At 47.6% G+C, this 18,658-nt stretch overlaps 1 protein-coding gene across 50 annotated transcripts in view; it reads left to right on the plus strand.

The window, feature by feature from the left end:
* Positions 1–18,658, plus strand: part of MADD (MAP kinase activating death domain) — a 39,792-nt gene that overhangs the window by 1,730 nt on the left and 19,404 nt on the right. For 7 of the 50 annotated variants that reach the window (XM_082747466.1, XM_082747462.1, XM_082747493.1 and 4 more), the window contains exons 2-20: positions 2,051–2,197; positions 2,800–3,396; positions 3,895–4,198; positions 4,611–4,742; positions 5,371–5,484; positions 6,155–6,235; positions 7,653–7,831; positions 8,107–8,342; positions 8,533–8,689; positions 9,837–9,940; positions 10,031–10,215; positions 10,572–10,825; positions 11,073–11,212; positions 12,021–12,122; positions 13,826–13,928; positions 14,305–14,491; positions 14,591–14,741; positions 15,056–15,262; positions 18,054–18,145. In XM_082747466.1, coding sequence (XP_082603592.1) covers positions 2,136–2,197; positions 2,800–3,396; positions 3,895–4,198; positions 4,611–4,742; positions 5,371–5,484; positions 6,155–6,235; positions 7,653–7,831; positions 8,107–8,342; positions 8,533–8,689; positions 9,837–9,940; positions 10,031–10,215; positions 10,572–10,825; positions 11,073–11,212; positions 12,021–12,122; positions 13,826–13,928; positions 14,305–14,491; positions 14,591–14,741; positions 15,056–15,262; positions 18,054–18,145 — 3,387 coding nt within the window. In that variant the 5' untranslated portion in view covers positions 2,051–2,135. Of the gene's footprint in view, positions 1–2,050; positions 2,198–2,799; positions 3,397–3,894; positions 4,199–4,610; positions 4,743–5,370; positions 5,485–6,154; positions 6,236–7,652; positions 7,832–8,106; positions 8,343–8,532; positions 8,690–9,836; positions 9,941–10,030; positions 10,216–10,571; positions 10,826–11,072; positions 11,213–12,020; positions 12,123–13,404; positions 13,465–13,825; positions 13,929–14,304; positions 14,492–14,590; positions 14,742–15,055; positions 15,263–17,030; positions 17,085–18,053; positions 18,146–18,658 lie in introns of all 50 variants that reach the window. The other 43 variants (XM_082747483.1, XM_082747494.1, XM_082747508.1 and 40 more) reach the window with 12 other exon arrangements.

The raw sequence follows: 18,658 nt of genomic DNA on the forward strand, positions 1-18,658 counted from the left end.
GTGGCTGTTGATGAGATATGAAGTGTGGCTAAAAATCTATCCTATCACTAGGGCTGCAATAGTCACAAGATCTCAGGGTCCTTGTAGTTCCGGAGGGAGATGGACATGGTAGAGCATGATAATGACTTGAGCTTTATCAAATGATTCTAAGTGGCAGGGCTAAGATCCCACCAAAGCTAGAGGCCTGATGCCCTAATATATTAGTAGAAGACACTTCACGTGTGATTGTTGAAATTTTGGCAGGAAAGGGCCCTTGGTTTTCAGTGTAAACATAGATTTCAAGGCTTCGCCTTGAGCTCTGGCCCCATAAATTGTTTTATTTTAAGATACATCGGCTCTCGCCCTAAGCAATTTTCATATAATTAAAGAATAACACTTTTTACACATGTCCCTTTTCATTTTTCTATTTCCCCTCCTTTTCTTACTCTGCTTGCAAAGACCAGAGATCAACTTTATAACAGTGCCCCACCTTCTGCAGTTTGCTCACGATTCCATGGCACTGGAGAGAACCAAAGGACTTTTTGGGTGGTAATGATAACCTAGAAATGGGCATATGGCATGCGTAAACTCGGGTTGGGTTGCATGGAAAGAAGAGATCTCTCTCAAAATCCAGAGCTTAGAACAAAGTATAATCTAAAAATAGATGGGGAGACGATAATGTAATAATTAGCAGGTGCTGTCAGTGGAAGAAGTGTCTTTAGATTCAAGGAGAATGAATTGTTATGGGCCCTGGACCACTCTGGAGTAGCAGCTGCTAGCACTCTGTGGTCAGGGAGCAGGGGAGGGGCTGTGGCTATGCTATAAATAGTCCTGGTCGCTATAGAGACAATACTGAATCCTATTACCTGCAGCTCCTCTATTGGGAGCAAGAGAAGGGAGGGAGCAGTATTTTGAGGATTCAAGGGTATTGCAGAGCAGTCTATTTATTATTAAGCAGGGAAGACAAAGATAGAATTCATTATCTAAATCAAATAGAACCTTAAGCATACAGGGATTATTCATGTCTGGGTGTGGGAGTGCATGGGAGTTGCGTGTGTGTATGTAGTGTAATGGGAATATCTGTGTGTGTAGCAAAGGAGGTCTTAGTGTGACCATGTGTAGAGTATAGAAGTAGAATCCTGTATGCACTGAAGATAACCTTGTAGTGGAGTGAAACATTTTGCTTAGAGAAGTGTATGGAGATCCAATAGGACATAAATTATAATTAAGACCATGTAAGCTTTTCCCGCTTTTTGGACTATGGTTTATGGTTCCTCTGAGCACCTCTCCCTGTTCTTGCAGGAATTCTGTTATTTCTGCATCTAATTCTTCATTTGTGTAAGAGGTACAAGGACAAAGTCTCATCTGTGTGCATTGTATCCCTGATTCTAGTCCTGGGACTAGAATAAAGACTATGATTCAGCACCAAGGGCAGAGCTAGTAGCGGTAACCCGTGGGACCCTTTCTTGCTTGAAGAGGGAAGGAAAAAATGGTTTAGGGAAGCAATTGGGACATAGATTTCCTTCATCTGAGAGTGCACAGGGTAGAGAAGCCCTCTGTTGTTATTGTCTGAGTGCATGAAGTATACGGTTTTTATGGTAGTTTCACATGAAGCTGAATGCAGAATGTTAGAACAGAAAATAATTAGGTTTTCATCCAGAGGTAGGAGTACAGATTAGTGCTGATTAGAGTCTGGTTGGATCCTCATACCCTGGAGCTGTCCTAAAAGTGACTTCGTTTTTGTTATCATACTGACTGAATCCAGATGAGACTAACGGGGTCTGTTTTTTCAGAAACAGAGCATCAGGAGTGAGGCTGGAAATGAGCTGCTTTGTAGGGATGGGGGAGGTGAGCCATTATTTATCCTACTTCTTGACATTTGGCTCTGTGAGTTCATCAGCTTTGATCAAGCTCTGGACTAGGAAAAGTGTCATGTTCTCTCATCTTTAGGATTAAAACAGAAGCCCTTCTGACCTCTGACCCTGGCTGGAATAAAGCTGAGGCGATGAGTCCCTTGGGCACAGCAGTGGATTTTATCAGTACTTTTTTCCTATTGGACTTGAATTTTCAGAAAACATCAGAATTCCTCCTGGGAACATTGACTCCTTGTGTGGTGCCTTGAAGTTTCTCTGAGATGAACTGGTGAATTTGGAACCATGGTGCAAAAGAAGAAGCTCTGTCCTCGGTTACTTGATTATCTAGTGATCGTAGGGGCCAGGTAACTAAGAAGAGACTGGTTTTCGTCTTGTCACGTGCAGTGACCACAACATGTGTAATTACTTGCCTTCCTGACACCCACATTGTTTTGCGTTCCTCACTCTTCCCCTGTTATTTTACCATGACAGGTGCACTGGCGCCAGTTGTGGAAACAGCAGTCAGGTGGATTGAGAGTTTTGGCCCAGAGGAACAGAGACAGAGCAAAATTGCTCTTATCTAGCATCCCTGTGTTCTTGGGCAAATGCACCCTGTACACCTCAGTTTCCCAATTTTGTAAAAAAGAAAAGTAGGCTGTGCTCTTTACCTACGTACTCTCTGTTGGTAGTTCGTTAGCTAATACACCTTTTAAAGTGCTAATCATCTGAAGGCATTAGTAATAATTCTGTTGCTGCAGTTTTCTTTGCATTTCAAGATCGGTATCTTCATGACAGTACAGATCTCATTTCGCCTACCGGCTCAATGCTGTCAGCCACACCCATGTTTTCCAGCAGTTAGGTTACTTTATCCAAAATAGTATTTTGAGTTTCATTTCTGGACCATGGTGAACATCTGAAATGGCATCCTCTCCCTTCAGGCTGCTGAACTCGTCTTTATGTTCTGCAGGCACCCGAGCAGTGAGAGTGTGGCCCAGACTCCTGAATTACTACGGCGGTACCCCTTGGAGGACCACTCCGAGTTTCCCCTGCCCCCAGATGTAGTGTTCTTCTGCCAGCCCGAGGGCTGTCTGAGTGTGCGTCAGCGGCGCATGAGTCTGCGGGATGACACTTCTTTCGTCTTCACCCTCACTGACAAGGACACTGGAGTCACTCGTTATGGCATCTGTGTTAACTTCTACCGCTCCTTCCAGAAGCGTATGCCTAAAGAAAAGGGGGAAGGTGGGGCAGGGTCACGTGGGAAGGAAGGACCCCGTGCCACTTGTGCATCAGAAGAGGTTGGCACTGAGACCTCAGAGACCGGCCTGTCCTTGCAACCCCCCAGTGCTGACCCCGCCCCCGATGTGAATCAGTCTCCTCGGGTCAAACCCCGGGCCAAGGCAGGGAGCCGTTCACGCAATAGTACTCTGACATCCCTGTGTGTGCTCAGCCACTATCCCTTCTTCTCCACCTTCCGAGAATGTCTGTACACCCTCAAACGTCTTGTGGACTGCTGCAGCGAGCGGCTGCTGGGCAAGAAACTGGGCATCCCTCGAGGCATACAAAGGTACAGTCTGCTGCTGACACTCAGAAGAGAGGGAAGCAGTTAGAGATGAGTCGGTCTGTGAGGGGCAGGAAATTTCCTCTGAAGCCTGAGGTCCTTCGTATGGCTAGAATGAAGTGATGTCTTAGACCGTTTTGTACGTTTAAGAATAAATTTTTGTTAAAAGAAAAGAAATCGGTCAATCATCAAAAAACATAGCCTGCGGTCCTTCATACACCTCTTTAAGCATATTGTATTAGTCCTGTCTAAGGAAAAAGTGCTACAGAGTTAGACTGCCTAACATAATAATGTTTGGAGTTCGATGTTTCATGCAGGCAGGAATATAAGTCCTCCTATGTATACATTTTTACATTTGTTCTCTTGGATATACCCTCCAGCCCTAGCTGAGCCCAAGATCGGGCTTTTCCGATATCATTTTTACTGTGTGGCTACTGTATTGTGTTGCAGTAGGGTATCAGCTCCTGGTGCTTATGTGTCTGTTTCCTGCTGTCTGCTCCTCAGGGACACTATGTGGCGCATCTTTACTGGATCATTGCTAGTGGAGGAGAAGTCAAGTGCCCTTCTTCATGACCTTCGAGAGATTGAGGCCTGGATCTATCGATTGCTTCGTTCCCCAGTGCCCGTCTCTGGGCAGAAGCGAGTAGACATTGAGGTCCTACCCCAGGAGCTCCAACAAGCTCTGACCTTTGCTCTTCCAGACCCTTCTCGATTCACCCTGGTGGATTTCCCACTGCACCTTCCCTTGGAACTTCTGGGTGTGGATGCCTGTCTTCAGGTGCTAACCTGCATCCTCTTAGAGCACAAGGTGAGAGAGCCAGCTTTCTAGACCTTTAAGGACAGAGCCTACATCTTTTTCATCTTTTTGTCCCTAGAAGGTAACATATGCCAGGTATACAGGAGGCACCCTCTAGTTGTGGGCTGGATTAAGGTACTCTCAGTGGAATGTATTCAGAGGGTCTGCCACTCAGTTGAATTATCCTTAACTAGACTGACCTAATTCTCCGGAAATATCAGTAGTTCTGTTCCGATGAGTGGTCCTGGAATTTGGGGGGAACAAGAACCAGGAAGGTAAGGCATGGGGCAGAGATCACTGTGAAAGCTGTGTTCGTGGAGCCCTGTGTGTGGTGAGATGGAAATTAAATGGTAGCGCTGGAAACTGTTTTCTCATCCCTGTTATTCTTGTTGTTGAACCATCCTTGTGGGATGGCTTGCGGCAGGTGGTGCTACAGTCCCGAGATTACAATGCCCTCTCCATGTCTGTGATGGCATTTGTGGCGATGATCTACCCACTGGAGTATATGTTTCCTGTAATCCCACTGCTGCCCACCTGCATGGCATCGGCAGAACAGGTGAGTGCAGGTGCTTTCTGGCTTTGTCACCTCTACTTTCCAGCTCTGTCCAGCTCTGAGGGAGATCAGTGCTGAGAAGTTGTAAATCAGTACTCATCTTCCTTCCCTTATAATAACTTATAGGTCCGTAAACCATGACCTAACTTGAACTGATTTGATGTCAAAACTTGTGTTATTTTTGGTTTTTACTTTCAAAGTAAATGTTGGGACGCCTGGATGGCTCAGTCGGTTAAGCATTTGCCTTCTGCTCAGGTCATGATCCCAGGGTCCTGGGATCGAGCCCCATGTCAGGCTCCCCGCTCAGTGGGGAGCCTGCTTCTCCCTCTGCCTGCCATTCCTCCCTGCTCAAGCCCCCCCGCCCATGAATAAATGAAAAAAATTTTTTAAAAGTAAATGCTAATAATTATAGGTTTCTGGCTACACTGTTGTAAGTGTTATATAATGTACAGAATATACACTATTACCTCTCTAAAATCTGAAAACTTGTGAATACAGAAACACACCTACCCTCAAGAGTTTTGGAAAAGAGATTATGGATCTGGATTTCCTTATCTAAAAAGATTCTGATTCTTTAAGTGATTGGAATAGATTTAGTTTTTGTTTCTTACCCTCTTTTTTCTTCCTACAGCTGCTGTTGGCTCCAACTCCATACATCATCGGGGTCCCTGCCAGCTTCTTCCTCTACAAGCTGGACTTCAAAATGCCTGATGACGTATGGCTGGTGGATCTGGACAGCAATAGGGTGAGGTTCTTGGCCGAGGAACTATAGATTCTAGAAAAGGATTGTGTTTTCTTTTTCTAGATCCTTCCCAGGAAGGTCCTCAGTTAGGTGATTTCTCTTGTGTGACTCATTGAAACAATTCTTTTAAATGCTTAGCTTTTGCTTTATTGGCTTAATATGCCCTGGTTAGAACTCAAAGGAGTGTCAGATTTAGTTTTGCCGGAGTGAAGTGCTGCCCTGCATCTGGGAGCAGTAAGGCGGTTGTGATCGTGGGAACACGACATACAGTGTAGCTCACCTGATGGTTCTCCTGGGCTATGGTTTCTAGTGAGAAAGTGTCTTTCAATGCAGACTTAAAATGCATATTAATATTCTGTGGCACGAGTACATTCAGACTTCAGCAGTAACCCTTATATGTGTTCATTGTAAAACTTTAAAAATCCAAATAAGTATAAATAAATAAAAACCACAGCACTAGCATGTAGAGATAGTCACTAGTAACACCGAGGTGTATTTCTTTTTATTTACGTATGTGTGTATTTTAAATATATGTCTATATATGATATACATACTCACATATGGGTGAAAATACCATGTATACAACTTACTATTTTTGTTACCTCCTCTATGTAAGAGTAACTCCTGAGTAATTAATTCCAAGGTCATGCCTTTTTTTGTTTTTCTGTTGCAGGTGATTGCCCCCACCAATGCAGAAGTGCTCCCAACCCTGCCAGAACCAGAATCATTAGAGCTGAAGAAGCATCTGAAGCAGGTGGGTGAAGAGAGAAGAAAAGGAAGGGAGCAGTGGCTACTCTAGGGCGGCCTGGAGGCTGTAGCTGTTCTAAGAGCCACTTTCCTTTCAGAGGTCAAGTGGATTAGATTTTCTTAGCTAAGAAGAGGTGTGTCCCATTTCTGGGTATCAGGATGAATCTCAAAAAGGGCTTTTATATATATATTTTTTTAAAGATTTATTTAGTTTGAGAGAAAGTGTACATGGGGAGGGGGAGGAGCACAGGAAGAGAATCTCAAGCAGACACCCCAGTGATTTCAGCGCCTAATTTGGGACTCGATCTCACAACCCTGTGATCATGGCCTGAGCCGAAACCAAGAGTTGGACATTCAGCCCACTGAGCCACACAGACGCCCCTCATGTCTGCCATTCTTTATGGCCTTAGGGCATTCTGTCTGTCTTGTAAGGAAGGAGCTAGTCATTTGGACTATCTGACTCCTTTCATATTTTCCTTTTGAATTGATCCCTAGGTCCCTGTAAATGCTTTCTTCAAAAATTCCTCTCTTGAGTAATCCTTTCAATAAATTTTTCATTGATTGATTTTCTTCCTCTTCTGCATGCCGAGCACAGTACCTGAAGGTAACATGTGGCAGGGCCCCATTTCTTCTTCCTCTTGTATGTGTTATGTAGGACCACCAGTAGACAGCTCCATATTTCTTTATAGGAATCCTTGTTCTCATTTGAAGGGTCTTTAGGAACCTCTGTGTTGTCTTAGCTGTTCAGCAGTACCTCTAGATATCTGTCTGGGCTCAAATGGGTCATTCTGTAGCATCCCTCTCCCTCTCACTTGCTTCATCCCCACTGATGTAATACAGTGTCTTGTTACTGCCGGGACTGGTGAGGATTGCAAGTTGAGACAGTTCTCTGCCTGCCTTTGCTGTGTTTCCGTTCTTGATGATTGTGTTAGTATGGCTAATAAGATGGAGAGGTTGATATGTAGAATTGTACTTCAAATGTTTATAGGAGTTAAGATCCCTGGGCTCATTACTCCTGTGTTCTTACCCCTGCTACTTGAAATGTGATTCACGGACCAGGAGCATTACCATTGCCTGTGGTTGTTAAAAGTGCGGAATCACCCCAGATATATTGAACCAGAATCTGCATTTTTAACAATATTCCCAGGTGACTCCTGTGCTCGTTAATATTTAAGAAGCATTGCTGGTCTAGACTGAAAAACATTTCATGACTAAAATAAATTTGGAAACTATTGCCCTGGGTTCCATATTTGATTAAGTTGCCTTGAGCCAGGTTGGCTTAAACTGAAAGCCTGTATAATTCAGATTATCTTCTGAAGGTTAAAGTATTTGGATTCTTATGTCAAAGACTCTTTCTAGGGGATGACTGCCTAGCTACCCAGGAATCTGCTGCGCTCCATAGGGGATTTCCTGTTGTTCCACAGGCCCTTGCCAGCATGAGTCTCAACACCCAGCCCATCCTCAATCTGGAAAAATTCCACGAAGGCCAAGAGATCCCCCTTCTCTTGGGAAGGCCTTCTAACGACCTGCAGTCCACACCTTCCACTGAATTCAACCCACTCATCTATGGCAATGATGTGGATTCTGTGGATGTTGCAACGAGGTACGACCAAGTTGACTGGATAATCACATGCTCTTCAACTGGGTTCTGCTCTATCAGTAGCTGCATGTGCCACCTTAGTGAAAGCAAAGAGAAGTTCTGGTTCCTCATACTCTCAGGCCTTTTAGACCTTGAGTGCAGAGAGATTAATGCTTGTTTAAGATCGTTCTCCCTGTGAAGTGCTGGCTTGGGGAGGTGGTCTGATACCTCAGACTGCAGTCGTCCTTACGGTGCAGGGTGCGGGACTCGGATCATCTCACCATCCCCTTCTTCCCCAGAGTGGCCATGGTCCGTTTCTTCAACTCCCCCAACGTGCTGCAGGGCTTCCAGATGCACACACGTACCCTGCGTCTCTTCCCTCGGCCCGTGGTAGCTTTTCAGGCTGGCTCCTTTCTAGCCTCACGTCCCCGGCAGACTCCTTTTGCAGAGAAGCTGGCCAGAACTCAGGCCGTGGAGTACTTCGGAGAATGGATCCTGAACCCCACCAACTACGCCTTCCAGCGAATCCACAACAGTGAGCGCACCTGCCCCACCTTCTGCCTTTGTCCCCTGATGGCCCTTCCCTTTGCCTTTTCTTTGGGGCAGCTTTGACCTGCCCCTTCCATTCCCGTTTGGCTTCAGACTTTTTCCTATCTTTCTTTTATGCTCTTCTTGTTTTATTTTTTTCCTCCTTGTTGCTAACTCTGTTCTTTCTCTTTGGGTAGACATGTTTGATCCAGCCCTGATTGGTGACAAGCCGAAGTGGTATGCCCATCAGCTACAGCCCATCCATTATCGAGTCTATGATAGCAACTCCCAGCTGGCCGAGGCACTGAGCGTGCCCCCAGAGCGCGACTCTGACTCTGAGCCCACTGATGACAGGTGAGCGGCAGAACCGATTTTTAAGGTACAAAGGAGGCGCTCACTGGCCTTTATTGAGCACAGTGGCAAAGCCTTGTAGGACTTAGATTTTGGTCTTTGAAGCTGTGGTTATATTTTTATTAATTGTTTTGTGTTAGCTTACTTATTTTATCTTGTTTCCTGGCCTCGAGTTAAGAGCACTCCTCTTTTTTTTTTCCCCAGGGTTTTTTTTTTTTTTTTTTTTTTAAGATTTATTTATTCATTTGAGAGAGAGAGAGAAAGAGCACATGGAGGGGCAGAGGGAGAGGAGGAGAAGCAGACTCTGCAGTTAGCAGAGTGGGGCTTGATCCCCGACCCCGAAATCATGACCTGAGCCAGAAATCAAAAGTTGGACCCTTAACCAACTGAGCCACCCAGGCACCCCCCCCTTTTTAAAAAGTTTTAAATTTTAATTTCATTGTAGTTAACATATAGCATTATATTAGTTTCAGGTGTACAATACAGTGATTCAGCAATTCGACACATTAGTCAGTGCTTATTGTGATAAATATACTCTAATTCTCATCACCTGTTCCACCCTCCACCCTCCTCCCCTCCAGTAGCCATCAGTTTGTTCTGTATTAAGAATTTCTTTCTGGGGAGCCTGGGTGGCTCAGTGGGTTAAAGCCTTTGCCTTTGGCTCAGGTCATGCATGATCTCAGGGTCTTGGGATCAAGCCGGGCATTGGACTCCCTGCTCAGCGGGGAGCCTGCTTCCTCCTCTCTCTGTCTTTCCCTGCCTGCCTGTCTGTCTAATTGTGATCTATCAAATAAATAAATAAAAACCTTAAAAAAAAAAATTCTAAGAATTCCTTTCTTGGTTTGTCTTTTTTTTTTTCCTTTGTTTGATTGTTTTGTTTCTTAAATTCTGCATATGGGTGAAATCATATGGTATTTTTCTTTCCCTGACGTATTTCACTTAGTATTATACTCTGGTTCTATCCATGTTGTTGCAGATGGCAAGATTTCATTCTTTTTTATGGCTGAGTAATACTCCTGTGTGTGTGTGTGTGTATGAGAGTCCTTGCTTTTTTATTTTTCCTAATGCTGATCACTGATTCTTTTTCCCTTCCCTTTCCTTCCATTGTATTTTTATTTTTGTTTCTATTTTTGGGCTCTTCACTCTTCAGTGGCAGCGATAGTATGGATTATGATGACTCAAGCTCTTCTTACTCCTCCCTTGGTGACTTTGTCAGTGAAATGATGAAGTGTGACATCAATGGTGATACTCCCAGTAAGTGTACTTGGGGACACTGGCTCGCTCCGGGCAGTGTTTGGGGCTCTGGGACCGTGCGGTCTGTACCTGCCCCCTTGGTTTCGGCAGATGTGGATCCATTGACGCACGCGGCGCTGGGGGATGCCAGCGAGGTGAAGATCGATGAGCTGCAGAACCAGAAGGAATCTGAGGAAGCAGGCCCGGAAAGCGAGAACTCTCAGGAAAACCCGCCTCTGCGCTCCAGCATCACCGCCAGCAGTAGCCCCAGCACCGTCATCCATGGAGCTAATGCTGTGCGTGGCGACTTGGAAGGGTGGATGAGTGCGAGCTGTTACTGGGCACGTGGGCTGCACTTCTGTCAGAAAGTCGAGGCGGAAGCTGTTAATTTGCCGCTTCACATTCTTCCTCGCGTAGAGCCTAGGAGACACAGAAGGAGCTCATTGGGCTTTGTTCAGGACTTAGCTAAGATTCCCCCCTTGCATAGTTTGTGGGCACAGACACCAGGGGTGTCACAGAGATCTTCTCTCTCTCATTCCCTTAGGATAGGAGATGGGAACCTGATAGGCCTGGCTTGGCCCTGCTAATCTGAGAATACAGGAAGGTATTGCTGGGCACCAGGTGACTAGTTTTTATTTAATGTGCCCTTTAGGAACCTGCTGATTCAACGGAGGTGGATGATAAGGCAGCAGTAGGCGTCTCCAAGCCTCTCTCTGCCGTGCCTCCCAGCATGGGCAAATCGAACACGGACAGGCGCCAGACAGAAATCGGAGAGGGGTCAGTGCGCCGGCGAACCTATGACAATCCATACTTCGAGCCCCAGTATGGCCTTCCCCCTGAGGAAGATGATGATGAGCAGGGGGAAAGTTACACTCCCCGATTCAGCCAACATGTCAATGGCAATCGGTGAGAGCCTGGGGATTCCTTCTAGATGGGTGACTGAAGGACCGCACTGCAGTGGACCCCGGGTGAGGGTTAATCAGATAGTTGGAGAAGTCCAAATGCTCTGGTTGCTCTCTGTCCCAGGCTGGTGCTTTGATCTAGGCATATACGAGTTGTGGGAAGGGAGCCATGATGGCAGTGCAGGCCAGGCCCACACTCCCAAGACTAGGTACCCTTGCCTGGGGCTCACAGGTGCCACTGTGCATTCAAGGGCTCAAAAGCTGCTGCGGCCCAACAGCTTGAAACTGGCAAGCGACTCCGAGGCAGAGTCCGACTCTCGCGCAAGCTCACCCACCTCCACCATCTCCAACAACAGCACCGAGGGCTTCGGGGGCATCATGTCTTTTGCCAGTAAGTGCCTTCAGCTCTCCTGTCTCTGTCCCGTTTGGTCTGCAATAGAGCCTGGCCATGGTGGATGCTGCTTAGAACCTCAGGTGTAGGGCTGGACTGTTGGTATCGAGCCTCAGTCCAGCTTGTTCGGGTGACAATGAATAAGGTATTTTCCAGGGAGGACAGTAAAGGACAGGGACAGATTAGTCTCTCTCCCCGGAGGTTTCAGTCTATCTCAGGTAAGATAGCAGTCAACTGAGAGTCGTCTTAAACGTCTCTATATTTTGTGGAAATACAATGGTCAAATTGGATTTGGGTTCTGTATCTAATACCTTTTTTGCCTGGTGAAGGACTTTTTCCATGAACACACTTGGAAATCTGTATGAGGAATGTATATGAGGTTGACTTTTGTGCCTAGAGAATATGGCCGGAAATGCGGGGTGGTGTCAGTTAAAGATTAAGGACAGACCAGGGACCGGAGAGAGCCAGCATCAGGAATAATTATGACTGAGTTTTTTCAGAAGCCAGGTAAGGGCAGCGTCAACATCTGACCAAAAGTGCATAAAGTCAGCTTTCACACCGAGCTAGCAGTTGGTGAGAGACTTGGCTGTTACCAGGGGAGGTGGTCAGAGAAAGTTGTTACTGGATTTTGAACAATCCTGGCAGCTGCCCCTTTGGTTGCCCTAAATTACAGACTTGGTCTTTTCTGTGGTAGATCAGAGGTACCGGGGCTGTGCTTGAAAAGGAAGAAGATGGAGCTGATGGTGCATTCATCAGCTTTGATTCTCTGTGCTCCTAACTCATCGCTCTCACACCCTCCCCTTGACAGGCAGCCTATATCGAAACCACAGTACGAGCTTCAGTCTTTCAAACCTCACACTGCCCACCAAAGGTGCGCGAGAGAAGACCACACCCTTCCCCAGTCTGAAAGGTAACTGCAGCCCTCCTTCCGCCGAACCAGGATTCTCCGGGAGATATCTCAGGCCTACGGGTGCTTGTCAGGAACCCTGCGTATGATGGCTCATTTGATCTGGCTGTGGCCCCTCATACCGCTTCTCATGGCTTTCACTGCACATGATGGGCTCTGACTGGTTTTCAGATGGGAATGGTCTCTGTAGCTGGAGAGGAGGCTCTGCTGTGTCATTTAGGATACCAGCGGCTGTGCCATAACTGCTTCTGGGGCGATCCATAAGGGGTCATGAGCTGCCACCAATCATCTGCCGGCTTCTTGCTGCATGAGCAGAGGAGGGCTCTGTCCCAGGGAGCTGGCCCGCCGGGGGATGGTTGCGAGAGCCTGGCACTGTTTACAGAGCCAAGAAGCCTCTCACTTTGACTTCACGTCGATGGGCCCTGTGGGTGGGCCAGGTAGTACTGGTTGGCTTCTAAGAACAGTTATGACCTTATTTGATTTTCGTTTGTGAGCTTGGAGGGTCTGAAGGGCTCTTCGGAATTTACTCTCTTGACGTTTGTTTTCTCTAGCTATTGGGCTGAAATATTTAATTACAGTAGAGAGCATAGTGAGAAGAGCTCCATATATATTTTAACTGACTTCTCTCCCCAGTGATTAAAAACTCCGGCAATCAAAGGAGTGTACTCTGATGGGGATGGGAACATAGGGTAGGTGGGCAAAGAGACGTGATAGCTAGAGGTGTAGGGGGCTAACTAGCACTGTGGCACAAATCCACACACAACTCAGTAGCTTAGGAAGAGGGTTAGTCACTGGCTTCATGTGATGTAGTTGGGGAGGAAAGCGGTTGAAATGCCTTCATCGCATGCGGATGCCTCACTCATCTGCTGCCCCTCTCGCTCCCATCCGCCTCCGGCCTCACACCCCCACCCCACTTCCCATGACAGCATCTGCAAGATGGGTCTCCTCTCTCGGCCTACTGGCAGGCCCTCTGGACCCCCGTGCAAGATGTTTCATGAAAACCAGCAGTCCCTCTTTCATGCATGTGCCTGTTCAGTACCTGAAGGTCCCTCGTGTCATTTACCCTGCCCCTGGCTTTTAGAGACCATAGCCCTAAGGACGGTCTTTCCTAGAGCCTTGGTGGTTTCCTGATCTCTTGGCTTCCAGCTCTGAGGTGCCTGAGAACTACGGTTATGTGCACTAAGCTTTGGGAGAATCTTCAGGTGGTCTGACATACAGCTCCATTGAGGGGAACAGGGGTTGTGGTATCACGGTGCACCTACTAACTGTGTATTTTGTGTCCCAGTATTTGGGCTAAATACTCTAATGGAGATTGTTACTGAAGCCGGCCCCGGGAGTGGTGAAGGTGGGTCTTGCCCGTGAGCTGTGCATGATCTTTTTTTTTTTCCTAGCATCTTCCGTGCCTGCCTGAGGGCCATCCTCCGCACGGAGCAAGCAGTGTCCCATGAGTGACCTGCCTTGCCCCTCCCCCGTGACGCCCGTGCTTGCCCGTGGGGCGCTGCTGGTGCATGTGGAGTGGCCTGAGTCTCCATCCCCACCTCCTCCACATTGCCATGGCTGGTTTCGACCTATGTGTGATGGCCCGGGGCCACCCTCGCCCAGCCCTTCTGGGGAGTGGGTGTGGAACATGGCTCCCCAGGGCGGTGCTGACACAGGCAGCGGGACCACAGTAGTGATGTCTGTCATTCCTACCTTCCTGGCTATAGGAAACAGGAGGGCCTTAGTGGACCAGAAGTCATCTGTTATTAAACACAGCCCAACAGTGAAAAGAGAGCCTCCATCACCTCAGGGTCGATCCAGCAATTCTAGGTAATAAATGGCTGGGCTGTTTCCAAAGTTCTGCGATAGAGGTAGCGATTCCTATGCCGCCCTCTAGGGTTGCTCAGGAGTGGGAGAGCACCTCCCAGCTGGGCAGACGAAGTCAGGTCTTACGCGCACTGCCCTTTCTGACTGACTCCTCGCGCGAAGGTAGTAGCCCACGCCGGCGAGGAGAATGGAACCGCAGTGCTGGGTACGCAGGGGGGTGGGGGGGACAGGGGGTGCAGGGGACTTGGACGTCCGATGACTTGGTTTGTGTTCCGCCCCTGGAGGCAAGCATCTAGTCTGGCGAAGGCCAGTGGGTCAGGGTTGGGGGGTGCTCCGCACAGAAGCTGATGACCGCAGAGGTGGTGTGTGGACCCCATAGTGAGAACCAGCAGTTCCTGAAGGAGGTGGTCCACAGCGTGCTGGATGGCCAGGGCGTTGGCTGGCTCAACATGAAAAAGGTGCGTCGGCTGCTGGAGAGCGAGCAGCTGCGAGTCTTTGTCCTGAGCAAGCTGAACCGCTCAGTGCAGTCAGAGGACGATGCCCGGCAGGACGCCATCCCCGACGTGGTCAGTGTCTGGGGGCGAGGGGCGCTGGCATCAGTGGGAAGAAGGACCTGGACACCGAAGGCAGTTTTGCCAACACTAGGCCCTGGCTTATCGTTGCAGGAGGTCAGTCGGAAGGTATACAAGGGGATGCTAGACCTGCTCAAGTGCACGGTGCTCAGCCTGGAGCAGTCCTACGCCCACGCGGGTCTGGGGGGTATGGCCAGCATCTTTGGGCTTCTGGAGATTGCCCAGACCCACTACTATAGCAAAGGTAGGGATCCCACTGGCTGGGCCAGTGCCATCCACAGCTCTCCCACTGATTACGAGGAAAGGGAACTCATTCTTTTACAAGTTCCTCAGGGTCAAGCTTGCTTCCTATCAGACTTTGGGATTTATTTTTTTAATGCACGTTTGTCTATAGTGGGTACTTTCCAGTCACGAAAAATAAGACATCCACTTTTCTTTCCTTGCATTTTTTCCGTTCTCCATCCTCCTGTAGACTTTCTTCTCCCACCTCACTCCCATAGCTCGATTCCCACTCACTGTGTCTGTTTCAACCTCTTCCTCTATTTGATCTTTTCCTAGAACCAGACAAGCGGAAGAAAAGTCCAACAGAGAGTGTCAATACCCCAGTCGGCAAGGATCCTGGCCTGTCCGGGCGGGGGGACCCAAAGGCCATGGCACAGCTGAGAGTTCCCCAGCTGGGACCTCGGGCACCAAGTGCTGCAGGAAAGGGTCCCAGAGAACTAGACACCAGAAGTTTAAAGGAAGAAAATTTTGTAGCATCTGTTGGTATGTATCACTGTGTTTGGTGTGGTGGAGGGAGGGTTGTGGCTTCTTAAATACCTCTCCCTCCTTTCAATTCATCCGGAATCCTGCCTTTCTTTCCCCCATGCTTTGCTTTCTAGAGAGGGAGACAGGTCTGCGTCCATTTCTGATGGTGTTTCTTTGCACTTCTTTATCCCTTACGCTACCTTTACTCGCCCCCCCGCCCAACCTACATCTTAAAGGAAGGAAGGAGGTTTTGCTTAGAAGGCCAGTGAGGCCTTCTAAGTAAAGGGAGTCTGAGCTCTGTTCCTGGTGCCTCTTTTTATTTATGTCTGAATTTCTTCACAGTGGAGAGCCATGTGAGCTCCTGGAAGCTGTAAGGAAGTTTATAGATACATCTTTGGTCTATAAAATTATGATTATCTGGGCCAGTTTACCTCCATCCAGCCATGACACTACCCTCAAATTTGCTTCTCTGGGGGGTGTCCAGCAACCCTGTTTCCCTGGGCTCTAGACCTCAAGGTATAGATTTCTGAATCAGCTTTTCTTTAACCCTCTCCTTCCTGGACTTGATAAAGAGCTTGTTTGTGTGCAGTGTTTCTCCATTCCCTCTAAGGCCGTTCTTTAGTGAGCTCTCTGGGTGGCACCTGCATTTGATTCTCTCTGTACTTGACCTTGAGTCATTTAGGTTGTGCGTCTTTCTTTGTCTGATTCTGTTTCTGCGGGCAGGATGCTTCTAACGGGTCCTTCTTTGCCATACCATTAGCAGTTGTTTTGTGTTCCCATAAATGAGGATGAGGCACCAGTTTCCTTCGTTGGGGAGCTCCCCTTCTCTAAGCCATTAGAACAGTGTCCTAGAGGCCGTCACCCCTGCCTTCCTCCTGTCTGATGCCACGTTTTAGAAAAGGCCCCCAAGCACAAGTCTGAAGGCCTGGGGTTTTAGTCCCATATCTGTTTCCAGCTGGGAATGAGACTTTGGGAAAACCACTTCCTCTCTCCGGGTCTCTACCTCCTCATCTGGGAAACTAGTAGGAGATCTGATTAAGTAGATATACTCAGGTTCTTCCAGGAAAAGAATCTATCATCAGTATTCTCTCTTCTTTACCCCAACAAAGATGCTATTCTTGAGTATTTCACGTTCTCTGTCACCTTTACTGGAAGCGTTTTTCCCCATGACTGGCTAAGAATGGGTCACTTGGCAGGGCAGATGCTGATTCTGAGGGTGAATCAGATTTTTTTGGTAGAGGCAAGGAGGGATGCTGACTGCCTGCCTGAGTGGCCTCTGTCCAGTCCAGCAAATCACACAGATTGGTACTCATGCTTCTGAACCCCTTTGGCTGCTTGAGGTGATCATCTGTCTTGTCTGAAATCTTTTAAAATTGTCGTTGCCCAGCTCATTTGGCAGAGATAGCAGGGCATGATGGAAGTTTAAACTGGTCCTAAGTGACGTGATCTTGAGCAAAGTACTCCAGCCTCCAGAGGCGTCAGTTTCTTCATGCCAAGATGGAGGAGCGTGAGCGAAGGCAGCGCCATCTCCAGTGTTCCGCAGGGTTCTTCCTACCACTTTTGGGTTCAGGCTAGGAATTTAGAGTCTTTAGTTCATGAGTGGGGATGGAAGGCACTAGATCTCTTGATTTTTAACCCCCCCCCCCAACAAAGATCTCTTTTTATCTCTTGATTTGTAATCCTGTGCCTGAGACTGAATCAGCTTGGGTGGGTGGGTTTCCATTCTGTCTGACCAGCCTCTGACTCTGTCTGTCTTTCTCTCCTGCTTACATTGCTTCTGGGGTAGAATTGTGGAACAAGCACCAGGAAGTGAAAAAGCAAAAAGCTTTGGAAAAACAGAGTAAGGAACAAATGCCCCTTCCTGTTCCCAAATCTCCCATACCTGCCAACTCCCCAGGCCCAGTTGGGGCAGGCTCCCTTTGTCAGCCCACCCCCCCCAAATTTGCTCTTGGGAGGTATTTGGAATGAAAGCAGGTAGGTGGTATGGGACTCACAGGTATGTGACTCGTAGGCTGTTCTTCCCCCCATCCTCCTAGCAATCAGGCTGTAATCAGGGCATCTACTGTGTAAGAACATGGTTCGCTATTGCTCCGGAGTTGGTGGGGAGAATGTTTGCCTATTTCAGTGCCCCTCATTGGCTGGTATCTCCCTCACCCGTTAGAAGGCCTGTGGGCACAGTTGGCAGAGATGGTTGCTGTCCCTCCATGTTGAGTCTGTAGCTTCCCAGCTCTCTCTGGCAGCTTGCCTAGGCACGCTTTCTTGCTTTCTGTCATTCTGTCCTTCTGCCATACCACTGTGGGTGGGTGGGGAAAAAATGAGGGTGGTTTTTATCTCAAATGTAGAGAAATGTAGGGTTGGGGTAGTCAGTATCCACGGAAACAGCTGGTGTTTTTGTATCTCGCTGGGCCTGTCCTTTTCTAGCTCCTTTAGACACATTTGTTGGGGAAGCACTGAGTGGCCTGGGGACCCTTAATTGGTTTCACACACCAGTGAAGCTCCGACTCTGAGTATGGGGGAATGTGGTTTAGACATTTACTTGTGGAGCTTTCTGTTTTAGAATGATTTGCTGAGAATTTTCTCAGGTTGTGGAGATGGCTGCAGAACCCCTTGAGGCCAGGTTTCATTTGTCCTACTTGGTTCTTAAAGGCATCTGGGGACTTCTTCCAGTGGGGCCTGATATGGGGGCAGTCCCTGGAAAGGTGACTGGGACATGCTGAGGTGTGTGACCTGGCTGTGTGCTGTCCCACTCCCTTCACCAGCCTGCCCCTTGCCTTTGTGTATGGAGTGACAGAGGTTTTCCCCTACCCAGGGCCCGAAGTCATCAAATCCGTCTTTGAGACAGAGGAGAAAAAGTCCCAGATCAGTGCGGACAGTGGCGTGAGCCTGACATCTGGTTCCCAGGTTTGTGACAACCTTTTTGGGAATTGTGAGCATTAAATTTGCAATCTCAGAATACTTCAAGTTAAAAAAAAAAAAAAAAACATGCATGCCCAGTGATGGGAGAATGATGAAATAAGTGTAGTAATACACGGAATATTACATTAGTATCTACTGAAGACTGTGTTTTCAAAAATCTAGTGACACGGGAAAATGTTTTACAAGGCTATGTGCAGTATGATTCCCATTTTATTTTTAAAATGTTTGTAGAGACGACTGAAAGGAAGTATACTAAAACCTTACCAGTGATTCATGTTAGTGGTTTACGGCTTATTTCTATTTCCTCATTCTTTCGTGTATTTTCTATAGTGAGCATGTATTTCTTTAGTGTTTATTATTTTTCATCGATGCAAGTCATGTATATTTTATATTGAGGAAAAAAATAAACATCTCATGACCTGTTTAGGGATGACTATAGTAGGTTGGGGTTGAGGAGAAGGAAGACAGTACAGTATTTCTTAGGAAAACTGAGAGTGG

This window comes from Mustela nivalis, assembly GCF_964662115.1.
Source record: "Mustela nivalis genome assembly, chromosome: 9".
Classification (NCBI taxonomy): domain Eukaryota; kingdom Metazoa; phylum Chordata; class Mammalia; order Carnivora; family Mustelidae; genus Mustela; species Mustela nivalis.